The sequence below is a fragment of the Dermacentor andersoni genome, chromosome 1 (assembly GCF_023375885.2).
Source record: "Dermacentor andersoni chromosome 1, qqDerAnde1_hic_scaffold, whole genome shotgun sequence".
NCBI classification, from domain to species: Eukaryota; Metazoa; Arthropoda; class Arachnida; order Ixodida; family Ixodidae; genus Dermacentor; species Dermacentor andersoni.
In genome coordinates, this window is record NC_092814.1 from 174,373,661 (window position 1) to 174,394,055 (window position 20,395).

Here is a 20,395-nt window from a genome sequence, read left to right on the forward strand (position 1 = left end):
ACACACACACACACACACACACACACACACACACACACACACACACACACACACACACACACACACACACACACAAGCAAAAGAAAAACCACACCCTAACGAAGAAAACCCCAAACGACAACGATAAACAAACTGGCCTGCGAACTCTGCCCGCTATTTTTAAATGCCAGGGTGCGCGGCATACTTGGGCACGACATTAGCACCGCTTTGAGCAGGCGCTCAAGTTCGCGCTTCCGCAGGTTTGTTCCTCAAAGTGCAGTAGATTTTTCTGTGCCAAAATTGCAAATTCGATTTTTTGGGGGGGTTTACCCTACCATACCCCCTTAATGCTATCGCGTTCCACCACTTTTCCTCACTTCAGCCTGTACTCCTTGTCCCGAACCTAACGCTTCTGCTCTCTATCTCCTTTCTCATTGTCCGGCTCTTAAAGGCAAAGCTTAAGCATCCTCCAAATTTTTAATAAAGGACCAGTACACACGAATCGCTTCTTTCGGTCGGCTGAAATAAGAGTAGTATTCATTTCAGCATGCATAATGATTGATTTACATGAGGAAAAACAGCTAAACTTGTGATAGTGCGACAGTCCGCTTTAGTTTGGTCCCGCTGTGCTCAGGTTGCTCCTGGAATGCTCTACAGATGCACATTCCACTCGCTCCACTTTAGGCACCTGCAGATTTCTAGAAACACACATACCCTGTGGACTGGGTATGTCATCATCATCATCAGCCTGGTTATGCCCACTGCAGGGCAAAGGCCTCTCCCATACTTCTCCAACTACCCCAGTCATGTGCTAATTGTGGCCATGTTGTCCCTGCAAACTTCTTAATCTCATCCGCCCACCTAACTTTCTGCCGCCCTCTGCTACGCTTTCCTTCCCTTGGAATCCATTCCGTAACTCTTAATGACCATCGGTTATCTTCCCTCCTCATTACATGTCCTGCCCATGCCCATTTCTTTTTCTTGATTTCAACTAAGATATAATTAACTCGCGTTTGTTCACTCATCCAATCTGCTCTTTTCTTATCCCTTAACGTTACACCTATCATTATTCTTTCCATAGCTCGTTGTGTCGTCCTCAATTTAAGTAGAACCCTTTTCGTAAGCCTCCAGGTTTCTGCCCCGTACGTGAGTACTGGTGAGACACAACTGTTATAAACTTTTCTCTTGAGGGATAATGGCAGCCTGCTGTTCATGATCTGAGAATGCCTGCCAAATGTACCCCAGCCCATTCTTATTCTTCTGATTACTTCAGTCTCATGATCCGGATCCGCAGTCACTACCTGTCCTAAGTAGATGTATTCCCTTACCACTTCCAGTGCCTCACTACCTATTGTAAACTGCTGTTCCCTTCCGAGACTGTTAAACATTACTTTAGTTTTCTGCAGATTAATTTTTAGACCCACCCTTCGGCTTTGCCTCTCCAGGTCAGTGAGCATGCATTGCAGTTGGTCCCCTGAGTTACTAAGCAAGGCAATATCATCAGCGAATCGCAAGTTACTGAGGTATTCTCCATTAACTCTTATCCCCAATTCTTCCCAATCCAGGTCTCTGAATACCTCCTGTAAACACGCTGTGGATAGCATAGGAGAGATCGTATCTCCCTGCCTGACGCCTTTCTTTATTGGGATTTTGTTGCTTTCTTTATGGAGGACTACGGTGGCTGTGGAGTCGCTATAGATGTCTTTCAGTATGTTTACATACGGCTCGTCTACACCCTGATTCCGCAATGCCTCCATGACTGCTGAGGTTTCGACTGAATCAAACGCTTTCTCGTAATCAATGAAAGCTATATATAAAGGTTGGTTATATTCCGCACATTTTTCTATCACCGGATTGATAGTGTGAATATGGTCTATTGTTGAGTAGCCTTTACGGAATCCTGCCTGGTCCTTTGGTTGATGGAAGTCTAAGGTGTTCCTGATTCTATTTGCAATGACCTTAGTAAATACTTTGTAGGCAACGGACAGTAAACTGATTGGTCTATAATTTTTCAAGTCTTTGGCGTCCCCTTTCTTATGGATTAGGATTATGTTAGCGTTTTTCCAAGATTCCGGTAGGCTCGAAGTCATGAGGCATTGCGTATACAGGGTGGCCAGTTTCTCTAGAACAATCTGCCCACCATCCTTCAACAAATCTGCTGTTACCTGATCCTCCCCAGCTGCCTTCCCCCTTTGCATAGCTCCCAAGGCTTTCTTTACTTCTTCTGGCGTTACTTGTGGGATTTCAAATTCCTCTAGCCTATTCTCTCTTCCATTATTGTCGTGGATGCCACTGGTACTGTATAAATCTCTATAGAACTCCTCAGCCACTTGAACTATCTCATCCATATTAGTAATGATATTGCCTTCTTTGTCTCTTAACGCATACAGCTGATTCTTGCCAATTCCTAGTTTCTTCTTCACTGCTTTTAGGCTTCCTCCGTTCCTGAGAGCCATGTTCAATTCTATCCATATTATACTTCCTTATGTCAGCTGTCTTACGCTTGTTGATTAACTTCGAAAGTTCTGCCAGTTCTATTCTAGCTGTAGGGTTAGAGGCTTTCATACATTGGCGTTTCTTGATCAGATCTTTCGTCTCCTGCGATAGCTTACTGGTATCCTGTCTAACGGAGTTACCACCGACTTCTATTGCACACTCCTTAATAATGCCCACAAGATTGTGGTTCATTGGTTCAACACTAAGGTCCTCTTCCTGAGTCAAAGCCGAATACCTGTTCTGTAGCTTGATCTGGAATTCCTCTATTTTCCCTCTTACCGCTAACTCATTGATCGGCTTCTTATGTACCAGTTTCTTCCGTTCCCTCCTCAGGTCTAGGCTAATTCGAGTTCTTACCATCCTATGGTCACTGCAGCGCACCTTGCTGAGCACGTCCACATCTTGTATGATGCCAGGGTTAGCACAGAGTATGAAGTCTATTTCATTTCTAGTCTCGCCGTTCGGGCTCCTCCACGTCCATTCTCGGCTATCTCGCTTGCAGAAGAAGGTATTCATTATCCGCATATTATTCTGTTCCGCAAACTCTACTAATAACTCTCCCCTGCTATTCCTAGTGCCTATGCCATATTCCCCCACTGCCTTGTCTCCAGCCTGCTTCTTGCCTATCTTGGCATTGAAGTAACTGAGCATGTGTTGGTGGGCTAGTTGGTTAAGCATGATTACAAAGACGGCGCCGAATAAAACAACACACGAAGAAGGGGGACACGAGACAGCACGTAGGCGCACCGAAGCCAAACATCGCTGCGACGTCCTTTGGGCAAGGTTCTCCCAAAGGACGTCGCAGCGATGTTTGGCTTCGGTGCGCCTACGTGCTGTCTCGTGTCCCCTTTCTTCGTGTGTTGTTTTATTCGGCGCCGTCTTTGTAATCATGCTTAACCAACTAGCCCACCAACACATGCTCAGTTACTTCATCTCTAGTTCAGTGGGCCCTTTTCCTTGTTTCATTCGCGACGCTTCGTTCGTCGCTGCTCTCATTGTTGCCGCTTCTTGCCGAGGATGGATGCTGGGCTTCTGTATCAGACACAAGGTTCTCCCAAAGGACGTCGCAGCGATGTTTGGCTTCGGTGCGCCTACGTGCTGTCTCGTGTCCCCCTTCTTCGTGTGTTGTTTTATTCGGCGCCGTCTTTGTAATTGGCATTGAAGTCACCCATCAGTATACTGTATTTTGTTTTGACTTTACCCATCGCCGATTCCATGTCTTCATAGAAGCTTTCGACTTCCTGGTCATCATGACTAGATGTAGGGGCGTAGACCTGTACAACCTTCATTTTGTACCTCTTATTAAGTTTCACAACAAGACCTGCCATCCTCTCGTTAATGCTATAGAATTCCTTTATGTTACCAGCTATGTTCTTATTAATCAGGAATCCGACTCCTAGTTCTCGTCTCTCCGCTAAGCCCCGGTAGCACAGGACGTGCCCGCTTTTTAGCACTGTATATGCTTCTTTTGGCCTCCTAACTTCACTGAGTCCTATTATATCCCATTTACTGCTCTCTAATTCCTCCAATAGCGCTGCTAGACTCGCCTCACTAGATAACGTTCTAGCGTTAAACGTTGCGAGGTTCATATTCCAATGGCGGCCTGTCCGGAGCCAGGGATTCTTAGCACCCTCTGCAGCGTCGCAGGTCTGACCGCTGCCGTGGTCAGTTGCTTTGCAGCTGCTGGGGACTGAGGGCCGGGGTTTGATTATTGTGTTCATATAGGAGGTTGTGGCCAAGTACTGCACCAGGGTGGCCAATCCTGCTCTGGTGAGGGAGTGCGCTACCGGTTCTGGTCACCGGGATCAGGCCACACTCCAGGCTTGTTTATGCATGTTTATCAACACGTGGATTTTTTTTTTTTTAATCCCGTGGAAAATTGCGCGGCACCGGGATTCGAACCACGGACCTCTTGCACGCGAGGCGGGTGTTCAACCTCTACGCCACCGCTGCCTTCCACATATGCCCATCCACATATACTATATATATGTATATATACATAGACAGACCCATAGGATAAAAGCATGAACCATTTGCTGCAGAATACTTATATGATTCATGACAACCATTCTCTACCAAACCAAGTATGCTTTGCATTACGTCGATGCCAACTGGAGTTGAGTCTGCTTCAATTTTTTCCTTGCTTGTTTATTACATCTAGGTTCTGTTATATGTTATTGCCAGCCTAACTCATCTCTCTTATAATGACTTGCAGTTGTTCATCTTGATGCCAACCGCCATCAGGAGAGGAGGGAAGCCCTGGCTTCAATGATGTCATCTAAAAACCCTAACAGTGCCATGTTAGTAATGTTGCATTGCTTGCTAAGCATGGAATTGTTAGGGCTATAGTGAGACAGGCTGGTTATCATCATAAGATTTTGAGAGCTTTATAAAGAGTGGATTCAAGTGGCTTTCATTGCTGAAGAGATCTTAGTGTACTGAATAAATGATGTCAGTGTCACTGAGTGCACACTGGACACAGCCTCTTTTGTGGGTTGGCCCACTAACCTTGGGCCCAGTATTTCTGAAATTCAATTCCCCCATTAGTCTGACAAAATATTATATGAAGATTCAGTTCTGATGTAGAAAAGACTTGCTAGGTAATCAAGCTGCCATTTGCTTGAGCACATCACATAGTTCCTCTTCACCCTGTTTGATTCTGATGTATGCCTGGAGTGACAATATTTGAAGTTTACAGTCTTAGAGGCAAGAGTGTCAAGACTTGGGAAGGTTCATTGTTTGTGCCATTCTCAGTTATGTGTTTATTCATATCGGTCTGTTCAAAAGTGAAAATTTTTCTATTGTGCTGAAAATTAGGCCATGCTAACTATAGATCTTGCACTTCTTTTCCTGAAAAGCAGTTATGGTGATGTCAGTATCGTGCAATACTACCAGAATGTAGTCATGCTCCTTTTTATGTAAGGTCATGTTATGCCTTATGATCTACACGCCGTGGTTGCTCAGTGGCTATGTGTTGTGCTGCTAAGCATGAGGTCACGGGATCAAATGCCGGCCAAGGCGGCTGCATTTTGATGGAGGCGAAATGCAAGAACACCTGTGGTGCTTAGAGTTAGGTGCACACTAAAAAAACCTCAGGTAGTCCAAATTTCCACTATGACATGCCTCATAATCAGATCATGGTTTTGAGGTGTAAAACCCCATAACTTAATAATAATAATACTGCTTTAAGATCTGCCATAAAGGTGTTTTGTCATTCCTAAAGAGCAGTTACACAATTAGAAAAGTGAATGCAACTTTCTGGCTTAACTCGGAATAATTCTAAGCTCTGATAGTATTGCTAGTATTAAAGCAACCCTGAAGGTGAACATTAAAGGGCCCCTAAACCACTCTGAGCTCGAAAGTTTATGATTTAGCGGCAGACGTTTATCAGCCGACAACAAACATACAGCCACAATAATTTTTCTAAATGATGCAGTAATAGCAAAGTTAGTTTAATAATTGACTATGCAGCCACTGTGATTTCCCATTTGCCTTCATTACCCTCTGCACGGGCGCTTTCTCCTCCTTGCTGCGTACTATCACGAACTCCTTGCAGTGCAACAAAAGCTGAAGTCGCATCAGCCAATGAAAAGAAGAGGTTCTCCATTGTGCACCTCTGATCGCCCTCCACACTATGCCAACTGAATGGAAGCTTCATGGAAGGATTAGTGGAACACAATGGGCAAGCTCCTGCCTCCCTTCTCAGAATACACAGCCAGCTCTTGTCATGTTGGCAGTCTTGTCAATGCTTGACTGACCAGTTGAAAGCTTTTGCCCTCGGCACATCATGCGCATGTCCCTGACGTGCAAGGAAGGGACTGGGAAAGCCCAGAGATGAGCACAGGATTGTTTTTTTATTTAATTTGAGACTTTCCTGCGGGCATAACACTGCCATATTTGCCAAAGATCATCGTCACAACATTCTGTACACAATGCACATTTATTTAAAATGTGTTCAATATCAGAGGAGGTTTAAGGACCCTTTAGGCTAAATATATAACTTCAACTAGCAAATAGTCATTTTACCAAAAACAGCTTCAGTAAAGTGGACAATGAAGAAGAACAAGCGGTGATGCAATTTTTGGAATTAAGAACTAGCTCCTTCAGACACACAGGGTGCACCAAAGCTACTTAGTTTTTTACATCTCACATTTGTATTGAGAGCAAAGGACACAATTTTTTTACTCAATATTGTCACCCTTGGCTTTGATGAGTGCTTATAGACCTTCAAAGCAAACGTTTGCTGTGATCTATTGGGTGTTGTGGGAGAATCCCTCTATTATATATATAGTTTCCACTGATGTCTTGAAAGCCTCCACGGTGGTTAACTCACTGGTGCAGGCCTTCTCCTACAGAATGACCCACACATAAAAAGCTTCCAGGAAGGAGGGGAGGAGAAGGGGTGGGGGGGAGTCTTTAGCTGGTATAAGTTTGGGCATGCGAGCATGACACCACAGTTGGTGGGGTATTCTGTAAGTGTCCACCTGGTGAACACGTCCATTTTGTCTGCTGCTGAAGTGCTGATTGGCTGGGCTGTCTCCTTCTCACGCGTACCACAGCCAGCAAATCAGAACTTCAGCAGCAGATGAAAGGGACATGTCCACTAGGTGGACACTTACAGAATACCCCCCTGGCTTTGCTTGGATTTGCGTGCAGGGCCCCTGTCCTGCTGGAAGGTCAGGTCTAATTGTTGGAGTGGGATTGTGACGAGGGAAGCAAATGGGTCTATAGCATTTCATCAGGCTAGGTTTCCGTGTCAGCATTGGCCCCCTTGTGGCAGAAAAACAAGGGGAGTGTGGCACTTTGCAGGCATCTGAGCCCAGACCATGGCAGGTTCAGGATGACTAAAGCGCTTTCATCAGCTTGCACTTTTCTTTAGGTAGCCCCAACCTATCAGGAGCCGCTGCTGCCTAGTTCCGGTTCCACTATTGCGTATTTCCGGTACTGCCACTTCCGCTAGGAAGTTTCTGTGCTGCTTTATTTTGCGTGGCCTTCCATGTTGTTTCCGCACTTGCTGAGAACATGCACGCTCAAGCAATCTGTACGCATCTGTTTCCAGAGTGTGAGCACATTTATAGGCTGTCGCTGAGCCCCAATGGGCAAATAAGTTCGTCATTCTGTGCTTCTGCAATGCCGTGTATGTATCACTCATCATCTTCATTTTTCAGGCAGTGTCCATTCAGCCCCTACACATAGCCTGAATTTACATCACACAGTGTGCATCTTTTGCGCCATCAGGACATGGCAAATATTAATAGAAGCAAAATCCCTACTCTTCAGCTTATGCACATACAACTGTTGGTACAGTCACGGAGAAAGCGGCGACAGCGGCCATGGGCAGAAACATCATGGTGGCACTTCCACTTCTGTCAGTTGGAAAAGAGGCAGAAAAGGGCAGCAGGTTGGCACTACTTAACTGACTGCGGTAGCAATAGTGAAGGGGCTTTGAGGATAACCATCCAAGAAGAGAGAAAACCATGCAGCTGATTGTATCAGCCAACTTTGGCATTGGGATGAGCACAAAAGAGTTCCAAGAGTTTTGGTTGGCTTGTACGATTAAAATGATTCCATCAGAAAACAGTCATCATGTGCTCCCCCTTTGTAACATGTGCCGATGGCAGCAGGCACTTCGTCTTTCCTTTAATATAGCAACAGCTGTTATGGGCTCTTCCCAACATTGGAAAACAGTTCTTGGCAGTTTTGAGAAGCAGTTCTGAAGGAATTGACCCGAATGTGCAGTCTGCTTGCATTGTATTGTTGTACGGCATTCGCGATAGGGTGTAGCATGCTTTGCACACGTTCACCAGCTTCTGTCTCTGACAGCATTGGCTATGGAGGAAGAAAACTCTGAAGAGGTCCTGACATTACTCATAGTGATGCCTCATGGGGTTTCTGTTCATGGTACTCCTACCCTTTCAACTTTTTGCAGCTGAGCTGACCTCCCTCTTGCATTGCAATGGCCCATCCAAGACAAGCAAAGGTGTCCTCTTGTTTACATACATTAACTGTGCGGCTTTAATTATGACTCACCTCGCACATGTGATAGCGTAGCAAACAGCTTCATCAGAACGGTGGTATGGCTATTTGTTTTACCACTCCTTCAATAGACATCCTTCCCTCCATCTTTGGGGCCTTCTTATTCACCAAAACAGCAGAGGAATACTTGTCACAAGCATGTTGGGATGTCTTCGTTTAGTATTGGACTACAGGACTTTCGGTTTGACTTTTTCAATGTAACTATATTGAAATACTAAACTAAAACTGATTCTGTCCACTGTGTTTGCAGAAGAATGGAATACAAGAAACGAAGTTGGGGCTTTAATCAAAATTTTGGTTTCCCTAAGGCGACTGTTTTCAAATATGGATTGTCAGAAAAAACAAACTCTCCAAAAGAGAAAACAAAATCTTTTTTTAGAAACGGCAATTTTTAAAATAAAGGTTTTCTCCTTTGGCGAGTGTTAATTTTTTCCAACAACGTTTGCTCCTCGCCAGACAATATTTTGTCGAACCCTTGACTAAGTAAATATGGACACTCTGGAATTACCGCATCCATGGATACGTTGATTCTGCACATGTTGCATCTGAGTTAGGGTTGGGCATTGACTAAAAATTTAAATCTGAATGATAGTAAAATTTCAATTAGTCAATTAACTGACTAATTGTACTTGTTGATTTACAAGCATCAGCTAAAGAAATCGACAAAACTGATTATTTACGAACATGAACTTCGCAGAGGAAGCAAGATGTGCTGATTGAATTGTCAGTTTCAATACTTGATCAGTGCCCATGTTGTCGTGTTACTTCCTTTTGTCCGTGCCCCTTTGCACTGTTACCAAAAGAACAATAAATCCTAACCAATTCGCCCACTTGGCTATCTTGCTACAATACTTGTTGTTGGGCTAGTTGGTTCATCTTATTACCCAATGTTAAGACGCAACGGAGGGCAGCAAACCCGCCGTGGTTGCTCAGTGGCTATGGTGTTGGGCTGCTGAGCACGAGGTTGCGGGATCGTATCCCGGCCACGGCGGCCGCATTTCGATGGGGCGAAATGCGAAAACACCCGTGTGCTTAGATTTAGGCGCACATGAAAGAACCCCAGGTGGTCGAAATTTCCGGAGTCCTCCACTACGGCGTGCCTCGTAATCAGAAAGTGGTTTTGGCACGTAAAACCCCATAATTTTTAAAGGAGGGGGACAAAAATGTTCAAGACAGGAAAGAGCATCTAAGTTTTTTGGAAGCAGTCGGGATCACATCTATAGGGAAAGGTGGCAAGGTGCACAAGTACTTTTGCACACAGTAAAAAGAAACAAATTTTCATCTTTATCCAATCATACAGTCCAAAAACTGGCATTCTGTGCTGCATAAAGCCACAGACATATTGCTTACACAGACGTCACATTTCATATTGATAACATAAGCCTACATTAATTCCTGTGGCAAGGAATCTTTGCTTCTACCAAGTATGCAGATATTGGAAAGATCTGGCCCACACATGCAGGAATCACAGTGCATGGGTAAATGTGCACTAATCTTATCCTTGACTGACAGCTCGTGTTCTCTTGCCCCATCCTTGACGCAACGACCTGTCTGGCCAATATGCACCCTGCTGCAAGTGGAATTTTGTGCACCACGTCAGCCGCGCAGGTCACATACGGCCTTGCATGCGTTTTTCCACATAGGGTCAGCTTCTGCAGCCCTGAGATGCGTGGGCACAGGCCAGCAAGCTTCCGTGGAGCCGAAAAAACAACAGGTACTTTGTACCTGTTGGCCACTTTCTTTAAGTTGTGAACCACTTTATGCATGTACGGAACAACCTGTGCCCTTTTCTCCACTAACGACTTGGCTTCCCGCTTGTCCTTAAGTTCGGAAGGGGGTTTCTGCAACTGTGACATACCAAGGGTATCCGGCTGAGCGTCGCCGTACAACCTGATAGTCAACTTTCCTGCATTTTATGTGAACAAGACCTCACCAACGCCACCTCAAGATACATGGAAGCTATTGCCCTCTTAACAAGTTTAGTATGCAATGAGTCAAACGTAAAAAGCTCTTAGCATGAATGCAGGCAGTATGTCCAGCATATGTGTCACCCAGAAAAACTTTTCTGGACAACACATATGCGCCAGTTCTGATTACTGTGCACAAACGTACTTAAACACCTTCTATACATGTGTTCCTGTCTGCTTCCAACAAACTTAGTTGCAAGTGACGCTCTTTCCTATCTTGAACTTTCTTTTTTTTTTTGCCCTCGGTTGTGTCTTAACATTGTGTAATGAATCGTCAGTTGCCTGCCTTGCAGCGACACTTTGCATGAGTGGACATATCAAGCTCACTTGGACGCAATTGAAAGACCCACTGCAGAGGCAAAGATGCCTGTTAATGTTCTCTAGTTATAGGGAATGCCATTGCTTATTGACAGTTCTGCTAGCTGCGCTGAAGAGGTCCTCGCACAGCATTGAATTTTCCCTCCACTGGCTTGAAATTCAGATTGCATGGGTGGCTTTTGTCCCAAGACCCACAGGCTTTACCTTAGTTGGAACATTGCAGCTTGTGTTCCCTTCCTGGTTGAGCAAGCGAGGCAGGGGTATTGGCAATTGCCTGATGTTATTCAGGATCTTGCAGATTAATCATGATGAAAGTATCAATCGATTAATCAGCATGTCGATCATTAAATCGCCCAGCCCTAATCTGAGCTAGCACAGGATGTCCTAGAACAGCATTAAACAATGCATGTAGGCTCTGGTATTTTCTTTTAGATTGCTCAACACTTTCATAATCGGTGTTTGACATGTGTTGTACTCTTTCAGCATAAAATTCACAGTGGTGAGTGAACCTATAGGCAAGAACAAAGATGCCGAGTGCCAAGATGTTGGTATTGCCATAGTTGATTTGAAACAGGCAAGTAAAATTTAATTTTATAATAAGGCTGCAGAGTTGCAAATGTGCTAGAGCAGCTTACTCACTGTGAGACAGGCTCATGGACATTAGGGGCCTGCAGCACTCCTCTTGTCATCGAAAGAGTTTTGGATCATACAGGAGCAGGCCACTTGCAGAACTGCAAGTCCCAATCATTGGCTGAGCATTGTGCAACCATGCTGCACTTTATTTGCTTGCGAATGTGGGGTACTGTCCCTTTTTGAGGCAAATGCTCCAGTAATGGTTTTCATCTTTATGATTGCATTTGTATGTGTCCTGATGCAAATGTTTTGATGGATGGTAACAAAGGATTAAATGCGGTAAATGACAAACAGGAAAGTTGCAGAGCCTTGTTAGTAAGCAGTGATACCTTATAGGTATTAGCACTTCCATGTTTAACGTCCATGATATGGACATTTTCTGTTGAAGCTCAAAGGGTTTTTGGTGGACTTAAAAGCTTCACAAAGTCATGCATGGCAGCAGTGGTTAAGAAGATGTCTTTGACGGAAAATGGGTGAACACTAAATTGTGCAGAGGCGTGAGGCATACGATTTGGGCTAGCATCACTGGGAGAACCATTCCAAATAGTAACAAATGAATTAAAAATATATATAATAGCACTCTGAGGTGCCTCACTCTGTGGTAATGCACAGTGCAAGTAGCTAGGAAAAAAAGTGAGAAGTTACATGCAACATTCTGTCAGCATGAATGTTACATGATTTGAATTGTGGGAGCCTTATTTCCAGTTCACATTGAAAGCTTCAGATTTTTCTCACAGATTGTAAAGTATGGCAAGGACATTATAGAAGAAGATGTTGATGGTAAGTTCTATCTTAGCCCATTTTGTGACTGTTGGTTACCTTCCGCAAAAAAAAATATTGACTGGTACTTATACAGTTTTTTCATTTTTCAGTTCTTGACACAAGGAACAACAAAGTCATCGGAAAACTGAATGTTTCTATCGAAATACTTGCGGCACTGAAGCGCATCCTGGCTGAGAGCAAGCATACTTCTCATATGTCTTCATAGTTTAGCCAAAGATTAAAATCTTATTGCTCCTCACCACAGCAATCTATATGAACGACCCCATAGAGAAAGACATTTCTTGTCTTGATGTGTTCCGGCCAAGCTCACAGGTAGAGCAAGCTTGTAAATTTTGATTTGAAAAAAGCACGAGGCAACAGCAATATTAGCAAAGCCAACATAAAAGAGAATTATCACACTGGAAGTGTGCAGTTCACCTTATCCATGCATTTCCACTACATCGTAAATAACTGAAGTAGGCTTGTGCCATGTGGCTTGTCTCATTTACTGCCTTAGACTCAAACTTGAAAGTGTGAAACAGTTAATTGTTGGGTAGAGTTCGTGTCAAGCATTCATCTGTCAGCACCAACTTCTTTGCAGTGAACAGTTGCAGTGTGCTTGACAAAGCATGTGCACGTTTTGTAAAATGCAGATGCACTTTACATGAATGTACAAATGTACTAATGCATGTTAAGGGCATGCTAATAAAACCCATAATTAGTTGTGTATAACCTGTGTATGGTGTGTTTCTTCTTTCAAACTTAAAACTGCAATGTTTGTAACATAACATGGTTGAAAGATTCTTAGAACACAGAAAAATAAGCCCAACACTGAGGTTGGCAAGTTAGCTATTTTCATTGCTCATAAGGTTGCTAGCAGCAGTTTATGTTGAAACTTGATGCTACGCTCTTTCCTATTAAACTGCACAGCATGTCACTTAATGCCAGTAGAGGAATATAAAGCAATATTCCTGTTGATGGAAGGCCATGACGCATGATACACATAAAAAAAAAAAAAATGTTTGAAAGGTAACCAGGGACTAGAATTTTGTGGGAGGCACCTCTGATTTAATTAAAACAAGCTGACACAAACAGGTGCACAAAGCTTCCAAATGTGGTTGCCACGGCTCAAAAAGCAGATGTCTCCAGTACTTTCCCCTCTTCTCGTGACAAGGTTATAGAAAAGTTTCTATTGGCTTGTCAGCCTTCAGCCAACGAAAGTTGCAAGCACAGCTGGTAATCCACTATGCAATGCGACAGTGTTATAGCCATCTGCGTCAGAGTTTCATACAATAATTACTAAAGGTAACTCTGGCACTAGTGTCTATGCCGGCTGCAAGCACACGGCCTTTAGCACAGAAGCCTGATATTGAAGCCATTATGCCACGGACGCATCCATCAACAATCAGCATAGAATGCCCAGTAAATTTCTCGTGGGCATGCGAACGCGTTGAGATGCTTGGTGTGTTTCGATTTGGCCACCTTGACAGGCTGTGTGCTGGAATTAGTAGCAATTGTGCAAGTTCACAGTCTTTTGCACTTGGAAAAGTATAGATTGCTCTGAAAATAATAAACAAAGCTACAAGAATGTCTGATTTTACAAGCACGAAGATCAGACAAGCCCGCTAACTACCCATCATTCCCATGGTAGCTGAACGATTACGGCATAAGAGTTCTCTCTAGTAATTATTGTAGGAAACTCTATGATCTGTGTTGCCGTCTAGTCGCACAAAATATGCACCTCTTCATAAGATGCAAGTAAATTCTTCACTAGCTGGAGAAACATTTAGGAATAAAGATTGTAGACATGTACTATTTAGCTGCATGTTCAGAGTGCTTTAGAATTCATATTGATTTTCTGTGCCATCTTAAATGTTTATTTCGCCATGAATATCAATCACTGCATTGCCCTGCCATTTCTGTGTACTTCCAGCAGGGATGCTGCACTATGCAAACACAGCTTAACACATCTTGACACACCTACACTGTGGCAGCTTGGTTCTGCTACTAAGCACAGTTATGTATTGTATTTCTGGCCACAGCAGCCAGATTCTGCAAGGGCAGAATGCAAGAGTGCTCATGTACGGATCTTTGGGAAAATCCTGGCTAGCGAAAATTAACCTAGGGTCCCCTGCTACAGCATCTATCATAACCCATGTTGCTTTCCAGTAAGCCCCCATCCGTCAGCAGCTTGACACATGTGGTCTGCACTGTTGTAACAGTAGTGAACTGCTACTTTAAACCTCCATAATTTTGCAGCCCCAACCCTCTGCAAATCGGGCACTATGGAGACATTCATGGCTACTAAATGCGATTTCTGGCTCGTGCCAACAGATCACTGATGAAGCCAATGCCCACCGCCTCGTCGAAGAATGGCAATCCCTCTCCGCGAGGCCAGAGACTATAAACAGCACTTCAAAAGACGCATAGCGCAAACTTTCCCAGTCAAGTCAATCCAACATGCCACATTTTGTGGGTACAGCTAGTAGACCTAGCCGGCAAAATAAATTTTTTGTTTTCAGTTTAGTGTCCACATTTTTTCGCTGAAATTTTCACATGCCTTTCAATTTCATGACATTTTTCAATCACAAAATTTGCATGAAGTGCATGTAAAAATAAAGAGCGTTAGTGTTTATGGGCTAAAACTAATCACCTGTAATATTAAGCATAAGGTGCCTATAGACAGCTTGCAATGATGTTGCCGTCATGCTGGAACAGTACTAGAGCACCAGTGCTCCAATTAGTGTCCACAATGTCTCATACAAGCTACCTATATAAAAAGCCATGCAATGGTCAACTGACGCTATGTGCTACTGACAACAAATTTTGCAACTTGGAAAAACATGGAAAGACTGAAATACTGATTTTTGCACTGGCTCCATCCAGAAGTCGCAGTTCATTTCACAAAAGACAATATGCGGCCATTGGCTTGATTATTTTGAAGATTTCAATACGGTTTCTTGTAATGCTAATCTTTTTAAAAATCATCAACCACGGGAAGGTATCACAGGTGCTGAAAGAAGCAGCTTGCACAAATGGAGGTTCAAACAGCAGTGTCAGTCCCAAGGCTGCCAAAAGGCCATCCTCTACTAAAGTCTTCAATCTGCGAGTACAAAATCCAGTTTTGTAGCGCGCAAGGCTATTTTGGTTTTGGTACGCGACCTTACCAAGATAAAACCAATTACAAGCACACTTATAATGCCTCCTCTAGAAGCATTAACAGCTATCAGTGTTATAGAGGCGCAGAGACCACTCGTCTCTCAACATGAGAGCGGCAACTTGTGTGGCCACGAAAATGCAAACGTACGTTGACGTATTCTTGACGCTGCCACTTAACATGTTATGACAACTTCTTTATTATTAGGTTAGATTAAAAAAAAAAAAAAAAAAAAAAGAACCCGGACCCTGATTCACCCAAACACCACAGGGAACAGTAACAGTGCCTCATAAATGAACAACAGTTCACTTCTCCTTCTTCTCGCTCAGCAGACTGTTGTGTAGCTTGCACACCTCAGGATCGAAGAGGTCGCTGACCAGGGTGCCGTTTTCGTCGAACCAGCTGGCGATGGACTTCTCAAGTTTGGCCTCGCGCGTCTTTTTCGTCTTTCCGTCCTTGTAATGAATCTGGAGGTGATACATGTGGTCGAAGCGCTTCAGCGATGAACTCACCGTCCAGACACTGTCGGGGTCGAAGCCGGTTTTATCTTTTTGCAGCGCCACGAGGAAGATGCCTTTCTCAAGAAAAGTGGTGTACAGCGTCAGGACGCCCATGAGAAAGAAGTAGGAGAGCACGCAGGCAATGAGGACCGTTCTCGACTCGGGAAACGGGTACAAAAAGTCCCACAAGAGCGCAAACATCGCAGCTCCAACAGCGATGCTACAGATGGCCAGTCGGCCGTCGGTCAGCCTGTGGTTTTCCACGTAGCCATACTTTTCAGTCAGTACCTTCTTCACTGCGTCGTCTAGGGCATTTCGCACAGCAGAGCCGTCCCACTTGTCAATTTTGACAGGCTTCTCAGCCTCTTTCTCGGCGCTTGACGTGTCACCGGTATCTTGCGCACGCTTAGACGCCATGGTAGTCAGCCCGGAATGATGACGCTTCTGACGAGCCGTCGGTCGCGAAAGCGATGCCTGCCGGGAAATATTTTGTCAATGTTTCCAACGCAGCTATGTTGGCTCACGCTAGGAACAAACTGTAATGTTGCAGATTATGTTACAAAGTTACAAATATAGTAAATTGTATAACGCCTTCATCAATGAAACATAGTTGTCAAAAAAGTATAAAAAATGTAAATGACTAAGTTTATGAACAAAATAATTTCTCACCCAGTGGTGAAAGACATCAAAATTTTTCTTCTACCGCGAACTGATTTTCCTCGAAACAAATGAAACATGCGTCGTTCATACAATGTTGCATTGCAGCCAATGTTTGTTGCAGTGTCGCATTCAGAAAAGGTGCTTTTGCTAGTCCCTTTTGTCGGACGTAATAACAGTTCATGTGTTGCCTTTGTGGGATTGTAGAAACGCCATGTAATGAAGTTGCCATCTGTCCGTTCTACCGCTCCCTATTTTGAACAGCCAAGGTGCCCGCTGTTTTTTGTTTGCTGTAATACGACAATCCATTGTCCATGCAGAACTTCAAAATTACCTCTCTGTGCGGGAATGTACAAAAAAACGCATCCACTAAATATGTTCATTGTTTGATCTCGTTGGGCCGTTGTTTAATTGGGCACGGAAGTAAAACGTTGATGCGGAAACGCTTTCTTGATTCTTGCTGCAACTAGAAGTGCGGAAAATTACTGATGTGGCGTTAGAGTGATAGAGGGCTGAGCGAGCAATCACATAAAAGGGGAAAGAGGTGTAAAAGTGATCGGTGGCAGAAGCTGGAAACCACGGCAACGCTTGACCATTTCAATCGCGTGCGTGTTGGCATTTGCCTCAACGTAAGGATAATGCAAAATGAAATTCCTTCCATATATCGTCCTGATGGTCGCCTGGCCTTGGACCCGCTTGAATTGCCTTTCTTTTTTAATCTGTTTATATCGCATGATTGAATGTCGTTGCCGTGATTCAGCGCGCGCGTTGGCAATACTGAAGAAGGATTGAAGAGTTCGTTTGACATGTAGATCGACGTACGTATACCGTGCAAGTAACAGATACCGTAATAAACACGGTACATAATTTACAGGCTAGCTGAAAGCATACCTTCGACACCATGGTTCCAATCGAACGCGATGTGGACACAGACACCTCGGAACCACTCCGCAGGTCTTCGTAGTGTCCCTGGATCGGCTCTTATTGTGCTGGTGACGTGTGAATGCAGTGTTGGCCATCAAAACGGACATCATTTAAAAGAAATGAGAATTATGAATTGATATACCCTGGTAGACAATAAGTCAACTATAAGATAACGTAATCTTTCCCTCTGTCGCTTATTTTTTGTTTGTTGCCCGTATTGATATTTTTCACTGTACACTTTCAACTCGTGTCTCTCAAGGAAGGGGCACTTGCGCTATTCTGTTTTCAGCCTGGTTTTGAGAGATGTCCTGACGAAGTAGGGTGATGTCATGGTTTTACCAATAACGACCTTGAAATCGCACGCCAAGTGCATAAATTGCATATATGGGTCGTATACGAAAGCGTTGTCCTCCAGATTCACATAAACTAGCTGTGCTCAATTTGGTTGTATATGAAAGACGAGGAAGATTACCATGTCACGCGCTGCCCTGGAAGTCCCTGCTGGAGAGCATACCCAAAGGCAGAACTCCAGACCTGCACAGATGTCCCCTGCCCAGCACGCCTGGTCTAGTTCAACTGTTTTGCCGCTAGGGATAGGACGTACGGGCAGAGTGGCGCTAGTTATAACCTGTTCGCTATCGTCTGCTTCCGCGATCTGTTCCAACGCTCATGCTGCTATTTCGGTAGGCATAAATCGCTTGTATTGGCGGTAAATGAATAAATTCACAAGTATAAAAAGAAAACAAAATTTGCGAATGTTTTGCGTTTGAATAGTAAAATTAGAGGTGGAGGAACGGCACAAGAATGATAAACAACGAGTGTAGGTGGCAGCTGCAATGTTAGATGACACAAATTTCCCTCTCCTAGCCTCCGCAAGAGACTTAAAAAATTGTTTTAACAGGTTGATATTATAATCTTCCTTTTTTGAGTTCGTTACAGACAGCCTAACGTCAGAGATGACATATTAGGATTTACTGCTGTGAGCCATGGTGAAAGACAGAGGATCTAGTAAAAGTATTCACAAGTAATTCCTGCGCCCGATGTGTGCAAGAAATTGATCGAGTCTGTTTCAAGAAAAGGTGAGCATACCTTGTTTTTAATATTGTTGGATGTCTAGATCAGTAGAAAGCTTGCAAGAGCGGTCACGGTGCTTTAAAACGTGCTGCACTGCAGGCCTTGTGTCACGCAATCCTTTTCAAACTGCAAAGCTAGCTTTTCTGCGTGGTACGACGGCAGCATATAAGGGTGGTGCGCAAGATACGTATGCAGTGAAACTCGACGAGTAATTCTCTTTTTGAACTCACGAGACATTCATGGACAACTTTTAAGAGTTAAAATGAGTGGTAATTGTTATGTGGTCGGACGTTACGGTGGTTTCCAGTTTCTAAAGAGCACAGGAGCGAACTTTACAATGTATTCAATGAAACTGTCGTAAAATTTACGAGCTCTATAAACATTGTGAATTAATGTGCAAGATCAGTGCGGCTTGCTACTGCGTGAAAAAGCCAATAGGGGCGGCTATTTAACGCTACTTTAGATAGCAGCGCGGACTACACACACCGACATTTTTCAGGTTCGGGCAGTCAATTTTTGGAGTCAAGTGACCGATCAAAGTCTTGTGACATCACTGTCACTGTGTTCGCAAAAATAATCAACTACGCAAGCAGTTCGTCACAACACAGCAGCCGCCGTTCTAGTTACAACGCCGCACCAGTCAACCATGGGGTAGCAGACGGGTGGATGGATGTTATGAGCATCCCCTTTGAAACGGGGCGGTGGGTTGCGCCACCAAGCTCTTGCTATTATACTGCTTGATGTCCTACCTAGGTAAAAAAAAAAAAAAAAAAAAACACCATTGAACTCTCACAACCAAATTTTCTGATCCCCTATTGCGAACTCTGCTTTTGTACGTCTCCGTTTTTTGTCGTTTCCCTACTATTCTTCCACCAATGCGCAATCGCCTCTTACTAATCCCTATTGCGGACATGTTTACTTTTCCACTGCTCTCGCTGAACCCAAGGCCTTCAAGGAGGCCAGTGGTGCCTAAATCGACGGTTGGGCAGACGTCTTCATATTCTAATGAAACAAGCTCCATAGTTTCCCTAGCTTTACCGCAGCAAGCACATGCTTCTTCTTCCTTCTTGTATCTCGCTTTATAGGTGCGCGTTCTAAGGCATCCCGATCTCGCTTCGAAAAGTAATGAGCTTCCCTTTGAGTTATCATAAATTGTTTCTTTTCTGATTTCGTTTTTTTCTCTTAAGTAATTACTCATGGCAGGTTTCTTTTCCATTGCCGTCACCGATGAGATTATTTCGGCCTCTCTGACTTTCCGCTTGACATTCTTTGTTGCTGTGTTGCCCACCCTACAGACTGCATACTTGCTGGTAAGCTTGCTATTGGATTGGATTGGAGAAACTTTATTTATGCCTGCAGTTGGGCGCTCGCGCGCCCCGACGAGGGGCTACGTCATCGTAAGCTTGCTAGTTCTTTTCCTCCACTGTGAATCAATGTTTTTCCTGTACTGATACCTTAACACTCTCCCAGCCCATTTACTTTCTTCCACATTCCTCAGTCGTTCTTCATACTCAATTTTACTGCGAGCTTCCGTCACTTCAAAACTAGTCCAGCCCATATCACCCTGCACAGCTTCATTTGTAGTTTTCCCGTGAGCGACCAATGCGAGGCGTCCCACCCACCTTTGGTTCCCATCGAGTCCTGATTGTACTCCTGATTTAAAGCGAACAACCGCATTTCCAAAAGTAAGTACTGGAACCATTACACCTTTCCACATACCTCGGAGGACCTCGTACCCATTGTATTGAGCTTCATTATGGCTGCATTTCTCTTCCCCTTCACTGTTACTGTTTTTCCTCACTACGCACTACGCGTACAAAAGCGACACCAACGGCCAACGGTTGAACGAGAGTGGGCGCAGGCGACTCCCATAGAGGTCGGTTATCTGTGCA

General features: G+C 44.1%; 2 protein-coding genes across 10 annotated transcripts in view; one reads left to right on the forward strand and one right to left on the reverse strand.

Annotated features, from left to right (window-relative positions):
• LOC126546967 (protein fantom-like) overlaps nucleotides 1–14,712 on the forward strand; it is an 80,008-nt gene extending 65,296 nt beyond the window's left edge. For 8 of the 9 annotated variants that reach the window (XM_055062780.2, XM_055062783.2, XM_055062781.2 and 5 more), the window contains 4 exons: nucleotides 4,691–4,775; nucleotides 11,280–11,370; nucleotides 12,167–12,209; nucleotides 12,302–14,712. In XM_055062780.2, coding sequence (XP_054918755.1) covers nucleotides 4,691–4,775; nucleotides 11,280–11,370; nucleotides 12,167–12,209; nucleotides 12,302–12,417 — 335 coding nt within the window. In that variant the 3' untranslated portion in view covers nucleotides 12,418–14,712. Of the gene's footprint in view, nucleotides 1–4,690; nucleotides 4,776–6,031; nucleotides 6,158–11,279; nucleotides 11,371–12,166; nucleotides 12,210–12,301 lie in introns of those variants that run through there. The other variant, XR_008608998.1, reaches the window with a different exon arrangement.
• An 811-nt stretch (nucleotides 14,713–15,523) lies between these two features.
• Spase25 (Signal peptidase complex subunit Spase25) lies at nucleotides 15,524–17,497 on the reverse strand. Its single transcript, XM_055062787.2, has 2 exons — nucleotides 17,397–17,497; nucleotides 15,524–16,322 (listed from the first exon to the last, which is right to left on the reverse strand). Exons 1-2 carry the CDS (start codon nucleotides 17,406–17,408, stop codon nucleotides 15,654–15,656), a joined length of 681 nt encoding a protein of 226 aa, XP_054918762.1. The 5' UTR covers nucleotides 17,409–17,497; the 3' UTR covers nucleotides 15,524–15,653.
• Nucleotides 17,498–20,395: the final 2,898 nt, after the last annotated feature.